Source organism: Ilyonectria robusta, assembly GCF_021365365.1.
Source record: "Ilyonectria robusta strain PMI_751 chromosome Unknown BGZ61scaffold_37, whole genome shotgun sequence".
In the NCBI taxonomy this organism is placed as follows: domain Eukaryota; kingdom Fungi; phylum Ascomycota; class Sordariomycetes; order Hypocreales; family Nectriaceae; genus Ilyonectria; species Ilyonectria robusta.
This window is the reverse complement of record NW_025764471.1, coordinates 296,609-318,406: the sequence shown is the minus strand read 5'-3', so window position 1 is coordinate 318,406 and position 21,798 is coordinate 296,609. Positions and strand designations below refer to the sequence as shown.

The window sequence follows — 21,798 nt, the reverse complement described above, 5'->3', positions numbered from 1 at the left end:
CTACTGGTAGCCTCATTCTGTTATTATGCCATTCAAGGTGGGTCAATCTCCATTCCACGGATGCGTTGAACATCTCGAATTTATGCTAAGAACGACTTCCAGAGCAACGCCGTGCGCGTATTGAAAATGATGCAATGCGTTGGGGAACGGTAATCCGAAAAGCATCACACGTCGCGCTTTTCCTCTGGGTCTTTGCCCCAATCTACAAAAAGCTCAAGCGACCTTCTGATCAACAACAAAAACCCTGAGGGAGTAGCATATACGATTAGCTGTTACACGTACCTGTTGATAAGTGTCGTTCGCCAATACTGGGGCATCCCTGAAGTGTTTCTCAAGATTGGGAGTTTAGTAGGCGCCTAGAAAGCAAATTTTGTTACGTCTTATGTTACACTGTTTCTCATCCTTCATCTGCTCTATGTGTCGGGCAGAGTTATCTGACTTCGACTGACACTATTGCAATCATCGTACAGACCAGAGACCCTCTCGAATCATCGAGTTGTTGGGCTTATTCGGATTCTCATTTCTGATACTGTAACGCGCGTGTACTGCGCCAACATCTTTATGCACGTAGTAATACGGTCTTCGCCACAGGCACTTCACACTTAAAATGTGATGCTAGAAGCTGGTATTAAATGTCAACTCGAAAGCACTGAAGAGTTTCTAGAGACAGTGCCGGGTTTTCTTGCCGTCCAAATATATCTTCATCGGTCGTCAGTGATTGCTGTGACGGGACATGATCGTTCCCTCACAATTGCCCCGTCAGCCGCAGGTATAGGCTGTAATCCCACCACGCCCTAGCTCCGGAACCCAGGTGTGATCACCTAAGGCGTGGCGGGATCACTGGAACACCCTCCCTTCCTTAGGGCATCTTCTCCCTAATCTCACCAGGGCCCTGCCCCGGGGATCAGATCACAGAAGACAGCTGTTAACAGTCTCTGGTGGATGAGAGTAGGTTAGATCAGGTCAAACAGCTACGGAAGGGAGCGGTTAGGTTACCTTTATCCTACTACGCCAAGTTATTGAGAGCGGGGTGATGTATTATTATATATACAGTTTGGGTAACTATTAGGGGGTATGCCTGCTATCTAATAGATCAGCTGGCTCAGGGATAGAAGGATCAATAGAAGGGAGGCAGGACCAAGCTACCTCTGCCTGCCTAGTTGTATCCTTCCAAACTATAAGCCATTAGTATATTTCCTACGTATCACTCTATTTAGGATGCTTATCTTTATCTGTTGATCACTTTTTCTTGCTTATATTCACGTTGTTAGGCGATATTAATGGTGGCTGATGATCTGCTGGTCTGCTAGCAGGATAGATGTGACTATCCACGTGGAGTGCCTCACGAAATTGCTGGCGTTGCTGAGGTTTTGGTACCTCATTTGCCTGCCAGATTACTGGGCATTTGATGTATATATACATCGATGATTTCTTGGCAATCTACCCACTTGAATCTACGTTGATGAGGCCGTGATAGAGGGGATAGAAGCTTGGCAGCAGGCAGGGTAGAATGGGTAGAAAGCACAGCTTTCTATCAATAGTAGATGGTGCGTCTACTTTTGGTGGATAGATGCAGACCCCTGGCTAGTAGCCACGACCGCAACATTCGGCACATCCTCATAATGCCAGTATCAAGCCGACTTCAAAGACGCGCCACCGTACATTCAGCCCTGCAAGTACCCTCTCACTGTGTCAACATAGAAGCACGGCTTTGGCGATAGTCTCCGTCAATGCAGCCACTTGACCTTCGGTCAGCCAGAGGGCAGGTTTGAGCCAGCTGTGAGGGAACGATCATGTGACTTTCATACTTTATGAATAGTCTCACTTTATGAATAGGTATTGTGTAAATAGCTTAAGTCAGAGTTTTCCTTAGGAATCTCTGTCTCTCCTTGTAAACAATCATTTTGCCCAAGTCGCACTCGACCTCGTTCGTGCTCTTGTCCCGTCACAGAGATGGGAACATGACCGACAGATGATTGCAAACATAGGCGCGGCTTAAGGTACCTCTAATATACTGTTTGTCGACTGACTGAAATTTCCTATGGTGATGGCCTAGAGTCCTGCCCTCCCGCCGTGGGGGAGGATTGGTCACGGAGAAAGGACCAAGGTGATATGCACCGATAGAAATTGTGTATCAAAATAGGAGCGAACCTGAGTATAGTAGTAGTTGGCAAACATGGCGTAGCTCACCTAACATCTCTCGCATCTCATAGCTGCGAAGCCGCGGGCGCCAGCTGGAAAGAAGTTCCCTGTTTGACAAGTCTCAGTAAGTTCATAGTTTCACACTACCAAGCGTTTCCGTACACTTCGGGCAATTGTAACGACAATACTTTCACAAGCTGCTCAAATGTATCCAAACTGGGTTTCGCAACCGACCAAGGAGTCATACAATGTGCGACCCTCTTTCTCGCTATATCCGCGACACGGATGCCTTTAGGGCGGCACTTCGGCAGCTCAAGTGCCGTTATTATTGGGCCGTGGGTCCTCACTGCCTTGCTCAGGGAAAGGGAGTTTTCACGCAAACCGTTTGATGTGCGAGTCCTTCTTTACGGGGACTCCGATTGATACCATCGGTACTATTCTTGGAATGGATGATCACCAGATATTATGTGCCAGGCCTCCAGGAAACGTATGCTTTTCTCGTAGAAACTGCAGCCTTGCTTTCGCCCATATTTATGCCCATGAACTACCGGCGAGTACCTCTACGAGACGACTCTAATAACGCTGCATCTTTACGTCCAGGCGCAAGGGAGAAATTTCGTTCGCGGCCTTCAAACCCTTACGCCTCCCTTCCTCACATTCCTTCCTGGACGTACTCGTCGTTCGCAGACGGGGTTGGCTTTGAAGAATGGTCGTGTTCCTTGATGGCTTCTAGGTTAGCCAGCCCTAGCCAGAGCAACACGCACATCAGAGTTCTTTCCCATATCGACATGGAGACTTCGGAGGCCGATGATCTATCGACGGGATTAGGTTGTTGCATCGATAGAGGGTCATTAATTGTTACACACCTGGCTAGACGATTGGCAACGTATCGGTTGAGGACCATGACAGCCCCTACCATACCGATGTAAACAGGAACACCGGCTGGCAGGCCAGAATCATCAATGGCTATAATAGCACCCAGGAAAACAGCGTGCGCGTAGATCGTGGCGTTCGAGTGAATCTTACCCACACCAAACCTCTTGGCCAAGAATATGATCATTCGAGTGTAGAGGAAGGCGTGGAGAAGCTTGACTGATGCCCGGTGTATTGAGGCGCTCTGGTAGACGATGGCAGCCAGTCCGATGAAGGGCCGCATCAATGCGGGAGCCTGGTAAGATGGTCGCGTCGACATGTCGCCCCGCAACAAGGTCTTTGAGAGGCGTAAAGTTGTGAATGCCTGGACGAAGCATGCGACCGTGTCGAGGACTTCTGGTACCACATTCCCATCAACAGCCCGGGTGTAATATCGAACAAGCTCGAACGAACCGGCTAGGATATGTAGCACCAGTGAGAAGGAGCCTTGCTTGCGAAATGTGGCATGGTAGACTGGCAGACTGCGCCGAGTGTGATACGCAAAGATCAAGAGGTATACCGAGCATATCAAAAGATATTGTGTCTTCTTGTCCGACGTCAGCAACTCCCAGTAACCTTCCAATGAGTGCCTGGCACGTTCCAAGACACTGGCGGCCGTCATTATTGTGCAAGCACCTGTTCCCATGAAGACAATGTAGATTGATTGTCAGGTGGAAATAGCGGGCGTAAAACTAATTGAAAGACCAAGACGGGCGGCGACAAGGACGGCGGCGGCGGGGAAGGAAAGAATGGTAGGAACAAAAAGGCAAGAGGAGGAGGGCATTCGCTTATTGGGGCGAACGGATTGTGTGGTCGCAAATTCCAATCCCAGCACAGCAGTCGAGAACTACTCTTTGGACAATTAGGCTGAGGGCCGTTTTAGTCCGTCGTCTGAAAAGAGGATACACCGTCCGCTGAAGTCCAATTTGCACCGCCCCACAACAAGATACCTAGTCAGTTTCGCCTCATTGTCAAGTGTCCTAAAATGGCTGGCGATTTCACTATATATACCTCCTTGGGCTTGTCCTAACATTCGGTGCTTCTCAGAGTGTATCCCAGGATGAATGCGAATTCGCCGTGATTTCGAATTGACGGCATGCCAGACGACTTCCCACGTGTTCGACTAGCTGAGCGAGGGAAGCAACGGTAAGCAACAATAAGCAAAGCCTTACCCTGGTTCCCTTGTACTGCAGTCAAGGATAGGAGCGACAAAAATCTCTGGCTTCCCAGGAGTACACACTCCTCGCTCAGCTCCTGCTGGTGATTGAGGCTAGAGAACGAGCCATCCAACTCACTCACTCGCGACACGGGTAAGGTCTTGTGCTTACCCCTTGGCGCGGTTGGGGATGAGGGTAAGGGAATTATTTCCTTTACCTTCAAGAAGCATGCGCCTTGTATTCTTTCGCTCCGCCAGTCAAGGCTTCGGATCAAGCGATACGAATTTTATGGAAATCCTTACAACTGCTTAGGACAGATCTAATTCGGTTGGTTTTTGACTTACTGGACGCATTCGTATCCCTTTATTCTATTTTATTCTATTTTATTCTATTTTATTCTATTTTATTCTATTTTATTCTATTTTATTCTATTTTATTCTATTTTATTCTATTTTATTCTATTTTATTCTATTTTATTCTATTTTACTTTTACTTTTACTTCTACTTTGCCGTTGGAAAAGGAGTCACCATCTAAATTCATTTATATGGCATCGTAGCTTGCATTGCCAGCCTTGCCAAAGCAAGACGACAGAGGTAACCAAGAGGGCACTCCGATCTCTCATTCAGCGGTCAAGTGCTATGACTCGGAACGGTTAGGCTCGTTAGAGGCTAATCCATCATCCATAATCTCATTGCGCATGTCAACAAGACTATAGAACATCTTACCAAGTCCTGACATCTTTGACGCCTGGTCGGCTGACTTTGCTCATTAAACTTCTGCGCCAGAGTAAAGCACACCAAGATACCCCGAAAAGCCCCCAATAAGGAAGTTTCAAATCTGTTGTTGTGGCAGTTCTTCATAAAGGTAAAGTCCCAACTTGTATCAGGGATGGTGTTCCTGTGAGTCTTCCAATACTACTAGGTGACAGAACTCATGCCCAGATAGTCTCCGTTCGAGCACCTCGGTGGGAACTTCCGATGTAGATACGTAGCCGGATTTGGGGAGCCAATCGGCCTCGTTCTTCAAGACGCTCTCATGGACGGTACCGTTAGGAATGGCAGGATCATGTACCTTGGTCGTCCAGCTAACTCCGTGAAAACGCACCCAGCTTGTCTCCATGTCATGTAGCACGCTCACTAGATCGACAACGAGCTCCAGAAGACCTAGGCTTCCAGATAATAGGCCATTCTTCTCGAGCAATTCCTTGTCACTAAGCTCGAGAAAGATATCGTCTCAGCCCCTACCGCAAAGCCGCAGGCCTCCGGGGAGGCACGCATCTTGTAATTCTCTTTCTCAAAGGCGGAAACGAGAGATAACCAATCGGCGTCTCTGTAGGACAGTATTTGTAACCGATTGAATTCTTCTGGAAGGGCTAAGGGTTTGCAACGTGGGCTTGCTCACCTGAACTCCTCTTCTCGTCTAGGAAGGCAGTGAGTGCCCAAGACCCGGTAATGATGGCATTCATCTTCTTCATCACCTATCGAAACGCTGACCTGCTTACGTAGCGACAAAGAGGGCCTCCCACCATCACGCGATGTTCGGTCGATGGGAAAGCACGATTCTAATAACTTCCAGCAGCTTGCGAGGCGTACCGTCCAGGGTTTGATTTTGGACTTGCCCACGCTGGAATCATAGTCAGTTCGATTTTTCTCCGTGCTGATGACTCAGTACCCGCAGATGATTGTAGGGCTATTGCCGGCAATCACGTACATCGTCGTTCAGACAGCCCACCTTCCTTGGCTGACAGAAGCTGCAGAATAAACTTTCGACGAGTTGACACGGCATGCATAGCTGACCGTTAGCAAAGGGCTATCTGAGTCTTGAAGTGCTCGTGTGAACTAGGTTGAGTACCCGCTGGATATTTGTGTTCGTATCTGAAATGATTGACAGTAAGTATGTACCACTGAGTTTTGAGAAGCCGACAGACTTACATTTGTGCGAGCATACCCCCTCGGTGGAGCAAGGAAAGATCATTCAGGGACAATTTCCTTCGACATGGCGGATGCAGTTTTTATTGAGCAATCCCTCACCTCGGGCTCGGGTAGTCGACCAAAGCCGCCTGGCGACCTCGCTAGAGATTTAAGGTACCTCCAAATCCAGTGGCGAGGTTTCTAAGAGCGAGAGTAAGGCGTCAATCGAGGACTTGTTAGGCAACTGTTGGTGGGCGTGGTAATGAGACAGCGAGGATAGCAAGCCTGCGCACTCTCGGGTAAGTCTCTAGTTGTTCGAGCAGGACGCGAAGGTGATCAGGATACCTACAGTGATCTAAAAGAAAAGTATGGATATGCGAAAAGTTTGTCCGCCTGGGTTTTCCGTCAATTCCAACCCCTGATCATCATCAGCCATCGAATCTAACATTTACAGGGCCATCGAAAGCCAAGGCCAGGAACCCGGATCTCAAGATTGTCATTACCCTTGATGGTTGGGCCTTCAGCGACCCCGACCCATGGCAAGATATCTCCCCGTCGCTCGCTTTGAAGAAGGAGAACAGGGCCACCTTGATCAACAACCTTTTAGGATTTCGTTCCCAGTATGGCTATGGCGGTGTCGGTAAGTATCATATATTATCATGCCACAGGGGATTCGGATCTGATGCTAATCGATTGCTCTTCGCAGATTTCGATGAGGGTTGCATTTGCGGGCTGTTCATATCCTGCCCTGGTAGTCTTGCCTCAGTTCTTACAGCTCTAGTCGTGTCCGAAAAGAGTGACGTCTCTGGAGATCGAATTAAGGCTATGAGTCTCCGGTGCAGAAAGATTACTGACATTGTCACAGACTGGGAATGTCCCGGCGCTGACGACCGCGACGGCTCAGACGGGGATGCCGAGACCTACCCGTAAAGAACTGCGGGAGGCCATTAACGCGAGCGGCCGCGACTACATTGTCACCTTTACAGCGCCCTCTTCAGACTGGTACCTTCGCCATTTCGATCTCAAGGGCATCGAGGCCCATGTTGATTGGGTTAACCTCATGTCTTACGACTTGCACGGCGTTCCGGGACAGCGGCAACCCTATCATAAAGCAAGTATTGTCGCATACCAACCTGACCGAAATCGACTACGCCTTGAACCTAGTAAGTGCCACTGGAACACTCGGCATCTATCTGGCACCTTTGACTGACACACGAGCCCTTTGCAGCTCTGGCGCGTTGGCGTGGAGCCTTACCGGTACAACATCGTACTCGGCTTGGGCTTCTATGGCCGATCCTCTGAGCTCGAATCTTCTTCGTGCTGGAAGCCCTGGAAGCCCGGCTGCGGCTTCAAGGGCCCTGGCTAACCCGGTCGCTACTCTAACACGGCTGAAATTCTCTCTTATGCCGGTAAGTAAGCGTGAAACCACTCCAATTGACCACTCCAATAGACAAAAGGAACCCTATCTCTTACCACTTTCTGGCCAATAGAGATCATATAAATACTGGATAAAACCGGCGGAACTCTTTACCTGTATTTTGGCGAGGCTGGCGCTGCCCGATATCGTACGAGGTCTGCGGCGGCCACAGCTGGATCTCGTGAGTTCATGAATGGGCGAAACAGGTGCATGATCTCTGCTCATTTTCACTCTCTACCTAGCTTCGACGATGCCGAGATATTTCAAATGAAGATCGATGATGCCAGCAATATTGGTCTCCATGGTCTGATAACCTGGGCTATCGATCTCGACACCCGCAATATCGAAGCTCTGAGGGCTATACCCAAGGGCGAGCGTAATGGGGGCACCAAAGCTTCTGTCTCGCTGGTCAACCTCGAGCGGTTCCTCCCCGCTGAAATGCTCCCCCCTGAGGATGCGGAGACCAACTATGCTCTCATCCACTTTAGCAGCAATGCCAATGCCGGTGAGATCGATCCCAACCAGACTGGTTTTAGTTTCGTCCTCGTAACCGGCGACTCGCACTCGGTTTCGTCGCTCAATAAGCACGAGGACGAGCCTGAGCCTCTGGTCTTCTTTGACTGCCCTCCGTACATGCTTGACCAGCCCAAGCACGAGACCCAGACAGCCAGAGTTGTGTGTCTAAGCAAGGACGTCGAGGCCGCTTCCGAGTTATGGAGCGAAGTGCTAAGGGCACCATTCTAGAGATGCCCGATAAGGTCAATTGAACACCTCGAACTCCGTTTCCTGCTCAGTCTTGCTGACACGCACTTGCACAGTGCGCTCCCAACTCCTTGGCCCGAGTGATCTCCTGAAAGAATCTGAAGACCGGCAACTATCTATCAGCCTCCGCCTGTTCTGCTTCTACTAAAGTCTTTTGCAGATCAAAGCCTGTCATCTGTCTACCCGCCCAGAGCTGCTACGCCAAAGGTCTTTGACTTCGCCTTCGACATGAACCTGAACCGCACACGACGGGATGCTGGAAATACCAACGCCCGCATCGACTACTCCGGGGTCGGAGGCTACCGGCACGCCGCTATCGACCCTCCCGGTATCCGGTCAGGTGATCTTTGTGCCGCAGAATCGCAAAACGATTCTTCGCAGAGCGCCGGGCCGACTGGTGAGACATGTACAGAAATGCCGAAACGCACAAGAGCGAAGGGGAAAGACACATTAACGAGGAAGTCGAAACTTCCATCTTCTAGGACACCGCCGGAAATTGTGAGTCCGACGGGAGGACTACGAACTTGGCTTTGGAGCCCATGTTAAGGGTAAATTCAAAGCCGGTTTCAGCTACAGCCTCTCCATGATTGTAAGTAAGTCTCAAGTCCCATGGCACAGACTGCCTGCTCGCTCTTGTGCAAACATGCATAGGATATAATGGGACAACTCAGGCCTCAATGGACAGCGTGTTCAAAATTGAACAAGCCAACGGCTGGTTCAATGTAGAGGGAGAGTCTGATCTGACCTTTTCCGTCCGAGGCGTCGGCGACGTTGACTTTGACAACGCCGACAAGGCAACCCAGCCTACACCAAAGTCAACCGCACCAAGCTCAAGGGGCACATGCTGAACCCATCCGGAAACACTTGGACGACTTTCCAGTCGTACGGGAAAGTCGACTATATGCTCGCATCGTTCAACGACACCGATGGGGGTGCCAGCGGGCACAGCGCGCCCTATTTTGACGGAAAGCTCAGCACTCGCGTCATTTCGGACTTTGGAGGCTTCAACGTGAACATCCGGCCTAATCCAGAGGATAAGCTGGGCACCAGGAATGTCGAGTGTGGCGACAACAAGGTTGCAATGGATAATGACAACACTATCTACAACTCTGGGGGCAGCGGTGGCAGGTTTGTACTGAGCTCTTACTTCGTATTTGGTCTTAAGGTCGGCCTAGTCTTCAGCAACATGCGCGCCCTGCTTGGTGTCATGGTTTAGAGAATGTTGGCTGGCTGGGACAGATGTCGATGCAGTACAGCACGTCCACGACGTGGAGCTTCTTCCCGTCTCCAGACCTTGCTCCTGCGACGTGTCTGAGCACTATCGTCATGTAGGTCCCTTCACCCTCTTCTTATCCGGGTGGCTGGTTGAAATGTACTAAAAGGCCATTGTGCTAACTCGAATCTTCGAATAATGTTCAGAATGCAATCCTATGAAATAGATGACGAGTAGTCTCTCAGAGTCCCGACTCGCAGGCAGAAATGGTCAATCACAACCAACCTCTGCTCAACAGCCAAACCATTGGATAGGAGGAAAAGGCCTTCATCCCTACCCTGTCAGTGACAGCATAAGTATTGCAACCTTATAGTGAAGCGCCACGCTTTCTACCCGTCTGCAAAGATCGCTCTGACATTTAGCAGCAAAGCAAAGGAGGTGACAGCTCTTGCTATGGTAACCAGGTTTCCATGGGCGAAGACAGAGCCTGGGACTATCGCTCAGACTCCAACGTCAACTCGATGATGTATTTAAATAACGACGCGGCCAAGGCCATCAAAAACTCCAAGGAATCGTTTTCGTGCCCAACTGCATGGTGTGCGGCAAGAACCGCAACAAGGGCGAAATATGCTGCGGCTGCGCCAACATCGATCTCGACTATGGCTACAGCGACATTCCCAAGTGCGAGAGCTGCCACCCCAGAGTTGACACCAAGGGCCCTTGGCCCTGAGATCTCTAGGCCGGCTCGCTGTCAGCTAGGGAAGAGTCCGCAAATGACCAGGGCGTATCTAGACTGGACAAACGCAAAGATGGCAAGGCGACACGAGCACTGAAGAAAATCTAGGTCTGCCCCAGACAATCTACTGACAGCAATTAAAGGTACGCACTCTATGGGGAGAATTACAAGTAATCAACCCGCATTCCCGGAAAATGGGAAAGGCTGAGGGGAAGGTATCGGAAAAACAGCAGGTGGAGTGGCATTTCACGCTACTGGGGCAACACGTCCCTGTCGTGATCGGACTGGGAGGCCAGAGCCTTGCAACCGCACGACACGGCGTGGGTGAAGGATGCAAACAGTAACCTCGAAGAGGTCCGGGCAACCTATCGGAGTAAGTTACTTCCACCAGTTGAGATGATGCTGCAGCAGGGTCGAGGGCATATTCCACGCACCTGGCTCCCACCCAATTACCTGGCAAAGACACTGGCACATGGTCAACCGCAGCCGAGCACGTCTTCGAAGGCCAGGTCATTGTTGACTTCTCCAATCACTTGCTGGACAAGGGTCAGATTGAGGACCAGTGCCGACGCTGTCAAACCCTCAGCCCAAAGTCCCCTGCAGCATCACGGCGGAGTGGATCCAGAAGGCGGACAGCTCATATGCTTGGAAGCTCGACAGTCTCGGAGCCTTCGACTTCCTGCGGCTTGCCTAGCTGGGCAACGTGAAGAACCACGGTAGCCTCACCATCTTGGTGGCCCGGCTCAACCGCATGAAGGGTTCCATGTGTGGCGGCAAGCGGTCCACAGCTCTCGACACATACGCAGGAATGTCTGCGGAGCAGAAGCTTCTCGTCACCAAAAGAGATGGGAGCGTCCTCCAGCTTTCCCTGCCTTGTTGTATTCTACTCAACCCGCTTTTCCGGTTCCGACTGTTTACTCCTGGTCTCCAGGCATGGTGTTCAAGTACCTCAATGACCCAACGGTGTGGAAGAAATTATGCGATACCTACGAGGCGCTCTATACGTATTTTGCTGACTTTGATACCTTTAATGCGAGTCGAGGTTCTGGCGTCACGATTCCCCCGCTCCAGGACGAGTGTAAGGAGTTTCTCGAGGTAGCCTTGACCTCGGTGTTACACCGGCCTAAGACCGCTTTTGGGCTTCGACGATTATCGCCCTGGGGTAAGATTCCCCTCCCTTTTTATGCTGTCCCCTCTTGAAGGATATTACTCGGTAACTACCAAACCTCAGAGGAATCTTCAACTTCATCCCCAGTATGGCAATTCATGGGATCCACTGGGTTCAGAACCATGGAGTCATTCAGCCCAAGATTTCGCATCGACGGTGTCAAAACGTAGATGGAAAGATGGGGTCTAATATTTTGACCTTTGACCAGAGCCCAAGTCAGGGGGGCGAAGGTCCCAGTTATATACGCAAGGACGGTGGCCATGTGGGTCGGGACGCCTCCTCGGCTGTGGTGGAATATCGTTTAACAGAGGAATCGTGTCCGCACCTTGGCTTGATTAACAACAAAGGCTATCATTTTTTTTCTTCCTTTTCCCTTTGATCGTTGAAAAAGAAACCATCCTCTAGGCGCTCGAATACGGAATCGCAGCTTTCATTGCCACTCTTTGCGACAGTGAGACTAGAGTTATACCCAAGAGGACACTTACCCAAGCTCTGCTTCGGGAATGCCCCATTGCAGGGATATAATTCCTTGCAGTGGCGTGCCCAATTAGAAAGTTAGGAGGGTAGGCTTGCTTTACGGAAACACTTACCTGCTAGAAAACACGCTAAGACGACTTTTGATTTACGTATCATGTCTGTGAGAACGCGAGCGGTGTTCTACGGCTACAGCCCCCGCGTTTATCACTCCCTCAGTCCATTTTTAAACGCCTTTGTCAAGGTATCACCTGCTTTTTTGCCGGTACGATCTCTGCCCTGTACGATGGACACGCTAAATTTGATATTCTTTCTCCCTCTTCAGGTCTTCATTTGCAAGTATTGCCAATCCAGCTTCGCAACTTCTATTCCAGATCCCACGCCTTTTACCAGAAGTCAATTGAAGCCACAGAAGGCCTCTTCTGTTCTCTGTCCCACACATCTGATCGTTCTTCCATCAAGAACGTATAGCCGAACCCACAAGATACCGCGATTCCTCATCTGGAACTTCATCTCGACGACATCCTCTACTTCTGCTGTGGCAGTCACGAGCCACCCTACATATGTTGGCGTTAGGGTTTCGGGTAGGATTCATCAGCCAGTCAGAGCAAAGTCGAAAACCTTGGATCTTTTCGGATAACTCATTGACTCACAGTTTTATCAGCCAATCGCAATAACATGAGAACTTGGGGTGGCTCGTGATCCATACACTATATTTCACTTTCATCATCTAATTCTCTTCTATGGCTCGAAGATATTTGCCCAACAGAAAGACGACCGCCGCCTATCTGCCCGCTTAAAGCAGTCTCCTTTCACGTCCACTTACTTGACCGTACTCCATTGAATGCCTTGGACCGTGCTCATGTTCCTGAGCATACCATGACTTGGTGGTCGTCGTCGTCTTGGCTGGATTCAGGTGAGAATCGCAGATATAGTCTTTGATCTCCCTTGGAGGCCGAATCGGGTCAGGCGAGTTGGGCATTGACAGAGGCACGATAGAATACTCGTAACCGGCCTCTGAGCAGTTGGCCGAGTAGTCGGAAGAGTTAGGAGTCTACGAACTTCATCAGCAACATGGATCTCGAGCTATCCTGAAGGGGGGTTTGACTGGTGTAACTCACGTGAGGGTTGGGCTGGTCGTAGGGGCTGGGAGCGTTGAAATCCATAGGAGACATGTAGCCATAAGTCATGTAAGGGGTCAGCCGGTCATCGGCCGGGTACGACTCCCATTTGATTGCGTCGCTGAAGTGCGTCATCGAGGGAAGCGTCATGGGGACGGTGGAAGCCGCCAGGTAGTTGGGGTAGGCGTCAGCGGTGGTCATTATCGGGTAGGGCTGAGCGGAGCCGTAGGGAGTGAGGGGGATCCCGTCGGGAGCAGGGTAAGTTGAGCAAATGAACTTGGAAGGGCGGCCGGAGCAAGCCCGATCGGCGTAGGTGCCAAGAGGGAAGAGAGCGTCCGTCGGCTCCATGGGAGGAGTGAACTGGCCGTGAGAGGTGACAGGCTTGGCCGGGGTAGTGGGCTGCGACTTTCGGGACTTGGAGGAGGAGGGAGATCGCTTCGACTTGGTGGTCTCCTGGGGCTGCTTATCGGACTCGACATCATCAGAAGAGCCAGCACGGCGTTCGAGGTCCTCGAGACGTAGCTTGAGCTTCTTGCCTCCCTGTTATGCCAGTCAAGCGGCCCACGAGATAGGTAGCTCGAGACCCACGTTGCTGATGAAGTTTGCAGACTCCTAACTCTTTTGACTACTCGGCCAACTGCTCGGAGGCCGGTTACGAGTATTCTATCACGCCTCTGTCAACGCCCAACTCACCTGACCCGATTCAGCCCCAATGGAGATCAGAGACTACGTCTGCGATTCTCACCTGAATCCAGCCAAGACGACAACGACGACGAAGTCATTGTTTGCTCAGGGTCATGAGAATGGTCAAAGGCATTAATGGACTGCCGTGAAATAAGTGGACGTGGATGCCTCCTCCTCCAAGTCCCGAAAATCGCAGCCCACTACCCCGGCCAAGCTTGTCGTCTCTCAGGGCCAATTCACTCCTTCCATGGAGCCGACTGGCAATCTCTTCTTCCCTGGCACCTACGACGACCGGGCCCGCTCCGACAGCCCTCCCCAGTTCACTTACTCAACTTACCCGGCTCCTAACGAGATACTCCTCGCTCCCTACGGCTCCGCTCAGCACTACCCGATAATGGCCATCGCTGTCGTCTATCCTAACTTCCTCGCGGCTTCCACCGTTCCCATGGCGCATCCCTCGATGACGCACTTTAGCGACGTCATCAAGCGCGAATCGTACCCCGGCGATGACGGGCTAACCTCTTACATTACATATGGCTACATGCCTCCCATGGGCTTCAACGCTCCCAGCCCCTACGACCAGCCCAACCCTGACGTGAGTTTCTGCCACGCTTGTCGCCACAGTACTAAACGTCCCAACGATTGCCTGTGCTCCTGCTTTCTGAACCCTATTGATCGGTCCCATGAGTCTGTCTACGAACCTATGCATCCACACATTTGAAGCGTAGTCCACCACCGGGGCTACAGTGGATGTGAACAGTTGTCTTGCTGTTGCTGGCGACAGGCCCCTCAACCTCTTCAGTTCCATTGCTGCTACTAATCCCTTGGAAGCTGCCCTGGCGATATGTTCCTTATACTTAAGCCCAGCATCCATAATGACTCCCAGAATCTTGACATGGTGTTTCGGTTGGACTATCCGTCCTTTGATTGTGAACGCCTCGGAGTCGGACTTGTAGTCCTTCCGGGTGAAGTGTATGATTGCCGTCTTGTTCGCCTCAAACGTCGCACCGCTCCTCCTCTCCCAGTCCAATGCGTCCTTGATGATTGATTCGACTTTCTTGCGGTTACTCTGTGCTGTTGGACCTGAGACCCAGGCTGTGAAATCGTCCACGAATGCGATCGCCCCTCTGTTGCTGTCGATCCGCCGCTGTACCAAATCCGCATTGAAGAAAAGAAACAGGATCGGAGACAGTGGAGAGCCTTGTGGAAGGCCAGCTTGCGGTAATTCTCGAACCTCTGATGACTCGCCGTTGATTTGAATTGTTGCCGTGCGACAAGTATTGATTGTATTCTCAGAGAAAATATCTCGTAGAGGTGGCAGCACGTCTACCTACATAGACCCTCTACCTTGCATCCCCTTCGATCCTATTCCGCTCCTTGTGCGGGGCACGTCGGTTCGCAAGTCAATACCGGTTTGCTCCTTAAGCCTACTCCAACAGCCAAATTGGAGGCTCCATCCTCGCTAGCCACCTTCAAGGTTCTGTCTCTCAGCAGACCGACACGCGCGTCCGTCCTCTCGAGCCATATAGAAAGCGTCGTAACTGCGATCCGCCCATCCAGTCTTCCGTCGCGTCCATTATATGCTGCGCCCGCAGATTGTCAGATCTGTTTCGCGCTACCTCGCAAGATCTCTCTTGCAAGGCCGACCGTGTCACGCAGGAGTTCGTCCACTTGTATCCCCTCTCTAACCAGAATAGCCAAGCGACACAGTGTCGCCCCTCCTACTAACCAAGGTGCTTCGTCGTTCTCTGTGCGGGTTCGAGGGCGTCGCTTCTTATCGCTCGTTTTCGCTGTGGCTGTCCACTTTCCTGCCTCTGTCTCGACGCGCCCCGTCCCCTTTCAACAGAGCAGCCCGAAAGCACCCCAAGGGTGTCCTATTCCATGACCCGTGTGTCCATCGATTGTAGGCTCGGTTTCGCGGTCGTGGGTCGGATGGTTTTTAAAGTGTTCCCCTGTGGCTTGTGGGTGGTAGGGCTCGCAAGCCCTCCATGCAACCGTACCCCAAACCAGCAGACAAATGCTGGCTTGTGGTGACTCTTCTTAGCTCTGCAAATGCCCCCAGGCAAAGGCATTCACAGGTTCCCAGCCAGCACCGCGTGGAGGTGAGAGTCGTCGCTGGCCAGAAGGGACTTCATGTCCGTCACCGAGATCGCTTGACAGTCAACAGCTCTTAGTCAGCATCGTCACCGCGGAGGAGCCAATGGAATGAATTTTATTTCGCCCGGAAGGACAAACCCCATAGGGCCATTGCAGTCCACCCCCGCTATTATCTACGGCTGAGTCAGCGATGGTTGTCCAGGAGACGAGTCATCACCACCAACAAATGTTATCACAACCACTTCAACCAAGCTATCCGCCCCGACGCCAGCAGCAAGGCTCCGTTGCGACGATTGCGACGATGCTATTAGCGATGCGATGATAACGTCAGATGAAATCCTCGACTGGCTCTCCCAGGCCGAACCCAATCCCAACAATCTCGACTGTCTACTGCACCGAGAGGAAGAGACGAAACTCTTCAATCAGCGACACCCTCTCTCGCCGCCCGAATCCGAGTCATATAGCAGAAGGCGACGGCCCATGTCGGAGAGTCCACCCCCGACGCCTAAGAGAAGGAGACTGGAGGAATCCACCGGTGGGGTCGACAATGGCGATGTACAGGATGAAACGCCGAGGGCCAACAGCAGTTGGACAGGCCTACCTGGCGGTGTCCCCGAAGCCTCGGCATCGCCCACGAAACGACAGAATCGACGACGAGCGCATCGCACCCATACGGCTTCACCAATACCTTCGCTCTCCTCCCAATCCGAGTCGCAGTCTTACACGTCAGGGCGCTCATCTCCCACGAAGAGGCTCGCTACCCTGGAGCTAAACCACGACGGCATCGAGACGCGGGTGATGTCGCTGACGAATCCGCTTTTGCCAGAAACTCTGGCCGAGATCCTCTCCGAACTCGAGTTCTGCAGCAACGGGCTCGGCGTCGTCTCCCGGTCATGCAAGGTTTGTTTCCCCATCTGCCCCAGCTCTCGTTGGAACATCCAAGTTAAACCTCGGCCGAAACACAGGATGAGATCCAAGCACAAGCCCAGGCCAACCGATCCTTTTCCCTCTTCCGAGACTTCATGTATGCAGACCCGGAAACCCGCGACACACTTGGCCCTACACCCTCAGTTCCCGATGTGATGTGGATCTTGGAAGAGGCTCGAGAATGCCAGGACACAATGCAATCCGAGTCTGGCTGGAATATGGGCGTCCATTTTCCGCTCCTGCACAAGGCCATTTATGGTCAACGGCGACAGAAACAATTGGTCGGTGTAGCAGCTTGGTATGTCATAGATTTCACGTTTGTTCATGTTCCTCCAAGACTAATACTCGTCTCAAGTACTACCGCAAAAATCATCAAGGAGTACCTCCCTTGTGATTCCCCGGCCAAGATGGTTGACTTTAGCATCTACCTTGCCCCAGATGCTGGCCCCTTAACTAATGAGACCAAGGCCGCTGTCGATGCCATCAGCTCGCTGCGCCGAGTTCTGCCTTGTGGCGTCATCAACCACACGGATTTCTTCCCCCTCCGCAGCCGTTCCATGGTCGTTAGTATCGAAACCAAAAAAAGAGGCGGTGCGCAACAAGAAGCCGAGCTACAGATAGGTACATGGCACACTGCCCAGTGGAAGTTCCTGTCACGATTGGTATCAGACGCCGGGGGGACATTCGACGGCTTACCCTTTTTACCGGGTATTGTGGTACAGGGACATGAGTGGAGCTTCGTGGCCACGACGAGAGAAGGGCCCAAGACAATCCTATGGCTGGAACAGGGATTTGGCTCCACGACCACCGCGTTGGGTGTGTACAAGATCGTCTGGGGGTTGCAACGGATCGCTCGATGGGCGGAGGACGTCTACTGGCCCTGGTTTAAGAAGAATGCTCTGGGTGTTTAGGGATTACGAATTTATTTAATGACGCCAGACGTCACACTGGAAGAGCTCGATGACGGTGCTATACAAGTACTCAAGCCAGATGCACCGATTGGTTGGCAACTCTCGGACGGAGTAGCGCTGAGCCCATTTCTGGGCCTGCCACATGCGTGCGTGGACGTCACGGATGTCCTGGATAACCCTCCATTGACGGCCATAATCACGCTGTAGGATGCCATTACCCACAGTCAGTCGATCACCAGCATCGCCTTTGAATCGCCAATTATCCCAGTCGAATTTGCCTGGGAGCCACCAGCCAAGCCCGTAGTCTTGTGAGGTTTTATAAAGACCAAGCCCCTCGTGCTCGACCTCGATATCCTGCCGCTGGCCATCTCGCGTGGTGGTATGTCGGGTCGATTTCCACCGATCTCTCCATAACACTGACTCCCTGGCGATGATACCAGACATGTTAAAACACAGGCTTCGAAGCGCCACCGCCATAACGATAGTCTCAGGCAGAGAGTACCTAGGCCCGGTCTGAGACTTGATGTACTCGAAGAGAAAGCAATACCTGTTGATATTGCTATGCAGGAAGTGCGACATCGTTCTCGATTGGATGGTGAAGAAAGGTGGCTTCCGGTTGGTGGATGTCTGATGATGACCAGTTTCGCCGCCGTCTGGGAAGAAGCTAAGTGAGGGAGGATGCGTTGGAGGAGCGCCCAATAGGCGATCTTCGGCTCGAACCCCATAGGTGAACGGGATAGGAATGACGTCTTCACCACTCGGGACCAAGCCGGCTCTAACGCGAAGCTTACTCAGGCGGTATGCGAGTTGAGAGAGGCTTGATTGGCGTGACTCCCACGGGTAGAGCCTTTGCAATCAGCCAGGTACGACGGATCTAGGGCCATCTTCTCGAGTTGGGGATTCTGAAACGGATATTGTCTAGCGGCATCCAATGGAATTTTGACGAGATTGTAAAACTGGCTATACAGGAGGCCTTCGAGAACCTCACGGCTCTTGTGCGTGGGCGTGATGGTCATGTCAGCGTCGCGCATCGTGGCCCACGGGTACTCGGCTTGGCGGAGGGAGAGACACCAGACTTGAGTGGCTCCGAAGGCTCGGGCGGGTTTTGCCCAACAAGTCTCATCGTATTATAACAAAGACTCCACGCCTGCCGCTGCCGCCAGAGGCGCTTCAGACAACATCGACGCCAGAGGAGCACATTGGCCTCGGCGACAGCCCCAGTTTGAGGGGTATATTGACGGCCAATGTCGACGTATGTACTACCGGGGTCGAGGAATCTCTCGTCAACGGCGGCATTCCATTGGTTGCGCCAGTCGCTGATGGTTTGAGTGATGTCGGGATGCATGTAGGCAAGCTTTAAGTTCTTGGCCTCTATGTAGAGTCTTATGCCAGCGAACTGGGGAAACGTCGCTATGTGTGATTGGACCCCTTGCTATATGGCCTCAAGGTGTCTGTGTAGGAGGACATAGGAGAGCGCGTTGCTCCTGCTGCCTTGCCCAAGTACGTCAGCATTCGCATTCTGCTCGTTGAGGCGCTCAGTCGAGATGCTCTCCTGCCGGGCGCGCGAGGTGGATTGAGCGATTCGGCGGCTTTTTGGTATGTACTGAAGGATGTTCGGGTCTTGGACTGCTGCGGTGATCGCCGGTAGTAGGATCTGGTCATACCAAAGCGCGTACTGGTCCCTGGGGAGGGAGGTCCGCATGTACGGGTTGTCATGTGTACCGGTGTGGCGACAGCATAAGGCTGGGAAGAATACCCAGATGAATGTATCGACCAAGCCTTGCATTCGTCCCAAGCAATAATTAGGGACATGATGTAACGGTCGTCGTTGGTCGGGAGTTCCCTGCGATTGAGCGTTGGTTTGATGAAAGCTATTGCTCGGAATGTCGATGCTGAGATGTACATCATCGGTGAGGTTGAAGATGACATAGGGTTGCGGGTACCATTGGATACCTAACTTGACGACAGCTAGGGAGGAGGGAAAACTACAAATGCTATCGATGTCGTAGGTCTTTTGAATGAAGTCATCTGTAAAGGGCTGTGCAAGGCGGTGTCTGGTTGGGAGGCAGAGACTCGGTGGTGTGCCATCGCTTGAAGATCCTTCAAGTGTGACTTGACAAGCTGCTCGGAAATCACGGTAGTGCGAGTGCATGGGCTGTTGCGCATCGTAAGGAGGGTCGCTACCGTGGAGATTCTCGAGTTGAGAGGCATGACCGAGAAGATCAGAAGAAGGATCGGTGACATGTGGGAGCGGATGATGATCGTGGTCGTCATTGATCAGTCCATCCAGCCGAACGATAACATCTCCCAGAGAATTGCAGGAGTGGTGACGGCCGGCGTTGACCAAGCTACCATGATCTGCTTCATGTTCTTCGCTTGAGCAGCTCGGATGCGTTTTCCATCTTGGGCAAGATACTTTTCGAGAGTAGAGATCGATTTTTCAGGAACGGGGGGATTTTGATGAGGGTGGTTGATAAATCCGCGATCATCGTCGCATCCATCATCATGGTCGTTGTCGTCGTCGTCGTCGTCGCAATCATCAGCTGTAGTTTGGAATCAGCTAAGCAGGCCCGAACTGCGATTCAGGATACCGCTTCGAAGGAGTCGGGATAGATACCTTGGACTGATGATACTGAGATGTGAAGGCTTTTCTCAACTGATTGCAGGAGATCCTGTATCTCCTGGCCACACTGACTCCGTTCTTCTTCAGCCGGGCAATATTGGGATGGTGTATCATGTAGCTCATTATCCCCCACAGGTGGTGGGCTGCACGGTGCTCCGGCCGGGCCCGCTTCGGAGGCTCTAGGTGGAGGCCAATAACCGGATCCGTAGTCGACGGTATAGCGGGCGGATGGGGTGGGCAATGATAATGATGATGATGTATAAATTCCACCTGTTGCGACTCGGCCGGTGTGCGATGGGAACTGACGGCTTGCTCGTGTTGTCGTTGGTAGTATCGCTGCGATCGCGCGCGTTGGGACGCAAGTCGTTGCTCTTCGGTTTGCGGCGCCTTTCTGGCGGGGCGGCCTCGACGTTTCGGCGCTGGTTGAGACATTGTCTTCCACAAGACTTGCACTGCAATGCTTGTCCCCGGACGGTGACGCGACACAGCAGCATGACTTCCCCCTTTACTGAAGACTGTTACGGCTTACATAACAATAACAATGAAACTTTGCTTTTTTGGGGGGTTTTGCTCCTCTCTCCCCCTCAGCCATCCATCTATGCAGGGGTTGGAAGAGCAGGATGAAACATCCCACCGAGTACACTTTATTCCTGTAGTATAAAACCCAGCTTTTCTGTGATTCCGGCCCTTAAACTTGCGTCATTACCAGACAACTTCACTTTACCGCTACCTAATAGCCCCAAAGGTTGAGACAATCCCAGTCCTCCTCTAGTCATGATGTCGATCATGATGTCTTTTAAGACTATGTGTTCAGAATTACTCGTCTGATGTGAATACTATCGCCAGCCACGCATCTCCTGTGTTGGATTGGAAAGAGAAGGTAGAGGAAACATGAGAGTGCGACAGCTCTAGCTAGCCAACATTGGGTAATAGTGATGATGGATAGACAATGGATGAATGGATGAATCCTCGCCTGTGTATAGGGTTGGTCGAAGACAATGCTGCCAGCAACTGGCTTTGCTTCCCCTTATGTCGGTCGTCAGGCTCTACGCTCGACGCTCTAGTCCAGGGTAGCTACTGCGCTAAACCCGATTGAATTAAATGTGAGCCAAGACCTTTTATGTGGGTCAACGCCTTTCCTATTTGGAATTTATCTGAGCCAAGACTTTCCTTATGTCAGCCATCAACTTGTCCAACATCAATCGATTGAATATTCCAAACCACAATAACTTATTCCACAGAGTAGAGAAAAATATGGGACCATGCTCATTGAGTTGAGTTTCTCTTCTTCTATCATATATGTCGTTTTCGCTTTGTTTCCAACAAAGTTTGTACTCCGAACTCACCCGGGAATCCTAACCTCCATATTTCGATATGACTCCTTCTGCTTGCTTAGGTGTTCTTAGGGCGGCGTGGTAGAATGCAGCCTAATAAAGCTAGCTCATTCTTAGCGGTACTTAGATTTGGATTCAAACTAATTGCACCCCACTGTAGCTTACTATTCAGAGCCCGCACCCAAATCACCGCAAGTGGTCCGTGCGTC

General features: G+C 51.6%; 8 protein-coding genes across 8 annotated transcripts; 4 read left to right on the top strand and 4 right to left on the bottom strand.

Annotated features, from left to right (window-relative positions):
- Positions 1-2,794: 2,794 nt before the first annotated feature.
- BGZ61DRAFT_485539 (uncharacterized protein) lies at positions 2,795-3,676 on the bottom strand (the record flags this gene model as incomplete). The annotated part of the gene is made up of 2 exons (XM_046249723.1): positions 2,795-2,954; positions 3,009-3,676. 2 exons carry the CDS (start codon positions 3,674-3,676, stop codon positions 2,795-2,797), a joined length of 828 nt encoding a protein of 275 aa, XP_046096163.1.
- Positions 3,677-5,094: 1,418 nt separating this feature from the next.
- BGZ61DRAFT_485538 (uncharacterized protein) lies at positions 5,095-6,001 on the bottom strand (the record flags this gene model as incomplete). The annotated part of the gene is made up of 5 exons (XM_046249722.1): positions 5,095-5,427; positions 5,457-5,541; positions 5,614-5,631; positions 5,805-5,835; positions 5,923-6,001. The coding sequence occupies 5 exons, from the start codon at positions 5,999-6,001 to the stop codon at positions 5,095-5,097; spliced, it is 546 nt and encodes a 181-aa protein (XP_046096162.1).
- Positions 6,002-6,744: 743 nt separating this feature from the next.
- BGZ61DRAFT_564258 (uncharacterized protein) lies at positions 6,745-10,487 on the top strand (the record flags this gene model as incomplete). The annotated part of the gene is made up of 10 exons (XM_046255887.1): positions 6,745-6,762; positions 6,988-7,237; positions 7,287-7,535; positions 7,669-7,720; positions 7,782-8,214; positions 8,509-8,799; positions 8,849-8,894; positions 9,096-9,429; positions 9,518-9,629; positions 9,940-10,487. 10 exons carry the CDS (start codon positions 6,745-6,747, stop codon positions 10,345-10,347), a joined length of 2,193 nt encoding a protein of 730 aa, XP_046096161.1. The 3' UTR covers positions 10,348-10,487.
- A 693-nt stretch (positions 10,488-11,180) lies between these two features.
- On the top strand, positions 11,181-11,378 carry BGZ61DRAFT_296210 (uncharacterized protein; the record flags this gene model as incomplete). The annotated part of the gene is made up of 1 exon (XM_046238628.1): positions 11,181-11,378. A coding segment is annotated over one exon (198 nt), but the record flags the coding sequence as incomplete, so codon positions are not given.
- Positions 11,379-12,688: 1,310 nt separating this feature from the next.
- Positions 12,689-13,795, bottom strand: BGZ61DRAFT_539858 (uncharacterized protein; the record flags this gene model as incomplete). Its single annotated transcript, XM_046254842.1, has 4 exons — positions 12,689-12,946; positions 13,014-13,553; positions 13,684-13,706; positions 13,759-13,795. The coding sequence occupies 4 exons, from the start codon at positions 13,793-13,795 to the stop codon at positions 12,689-12,691; spliced, it is 858 nt and encodes a 285-aa protein (XP_046096159.1).
- Positions 13,796-13,866: 71 nt separating this feature from the next.
- BGZ61DRAFT_298389 (uncharacterized protein) lies at positions 13,867-14,289 on the top strand (the record flags this gene model as incomplete). Its single annotated transcript, XM_046238661.1, has 1 exon — positions 13,867-14,289. A coding segment is annotated over one exon (423 nt), but the record flags the coding sequence as incomplete, so codon positions are not given.
- A 1,985-nt stretch (positions 14,290-16,274) lies between these two features.
- BGZ61DRAFT_369428 (uncharacterized protein) lies at positions 16,275-17,632 on the top strand (the record flags this gene model as incomplete). Its single annotated transcript, XM_046241954.1, has 3 exons — positions 16,275-16,694; positions 16,760-17,019; positions 17,077-17,632. 3 exons carry the CDS (start codon positions 16,275-16,277, stop codon positions 17,630-17,632), a joined length of 1,236 nt encoding a protein of 411 aa, XP_046096157.1.
- A 15-nt stretch (positions 17,633-17,647) lies between these two features.
- Positions 17,648-20,687, bottom strand: BGZ61DRAFT_485534 (uncharacterized protein; the record flags this gene model as incomplete). The annotated part of the gene is made up of 5 exons (XM_046249721.1): positions 17,648-18,405; positions 18,674-19,064; positions 19,137-19,990; positions 20,049-20,175; positions 20,250-20,687. 5 exons carry the CDS (start codon positions 20,685-20,687, stop codon positions 17,648-17,650), a joined length of 2,568 nt encoding a protein of 855 aa, XP_046096156.1.
- Positions 20,688-21,798: the final 1,111 nt, after the last annotated feature.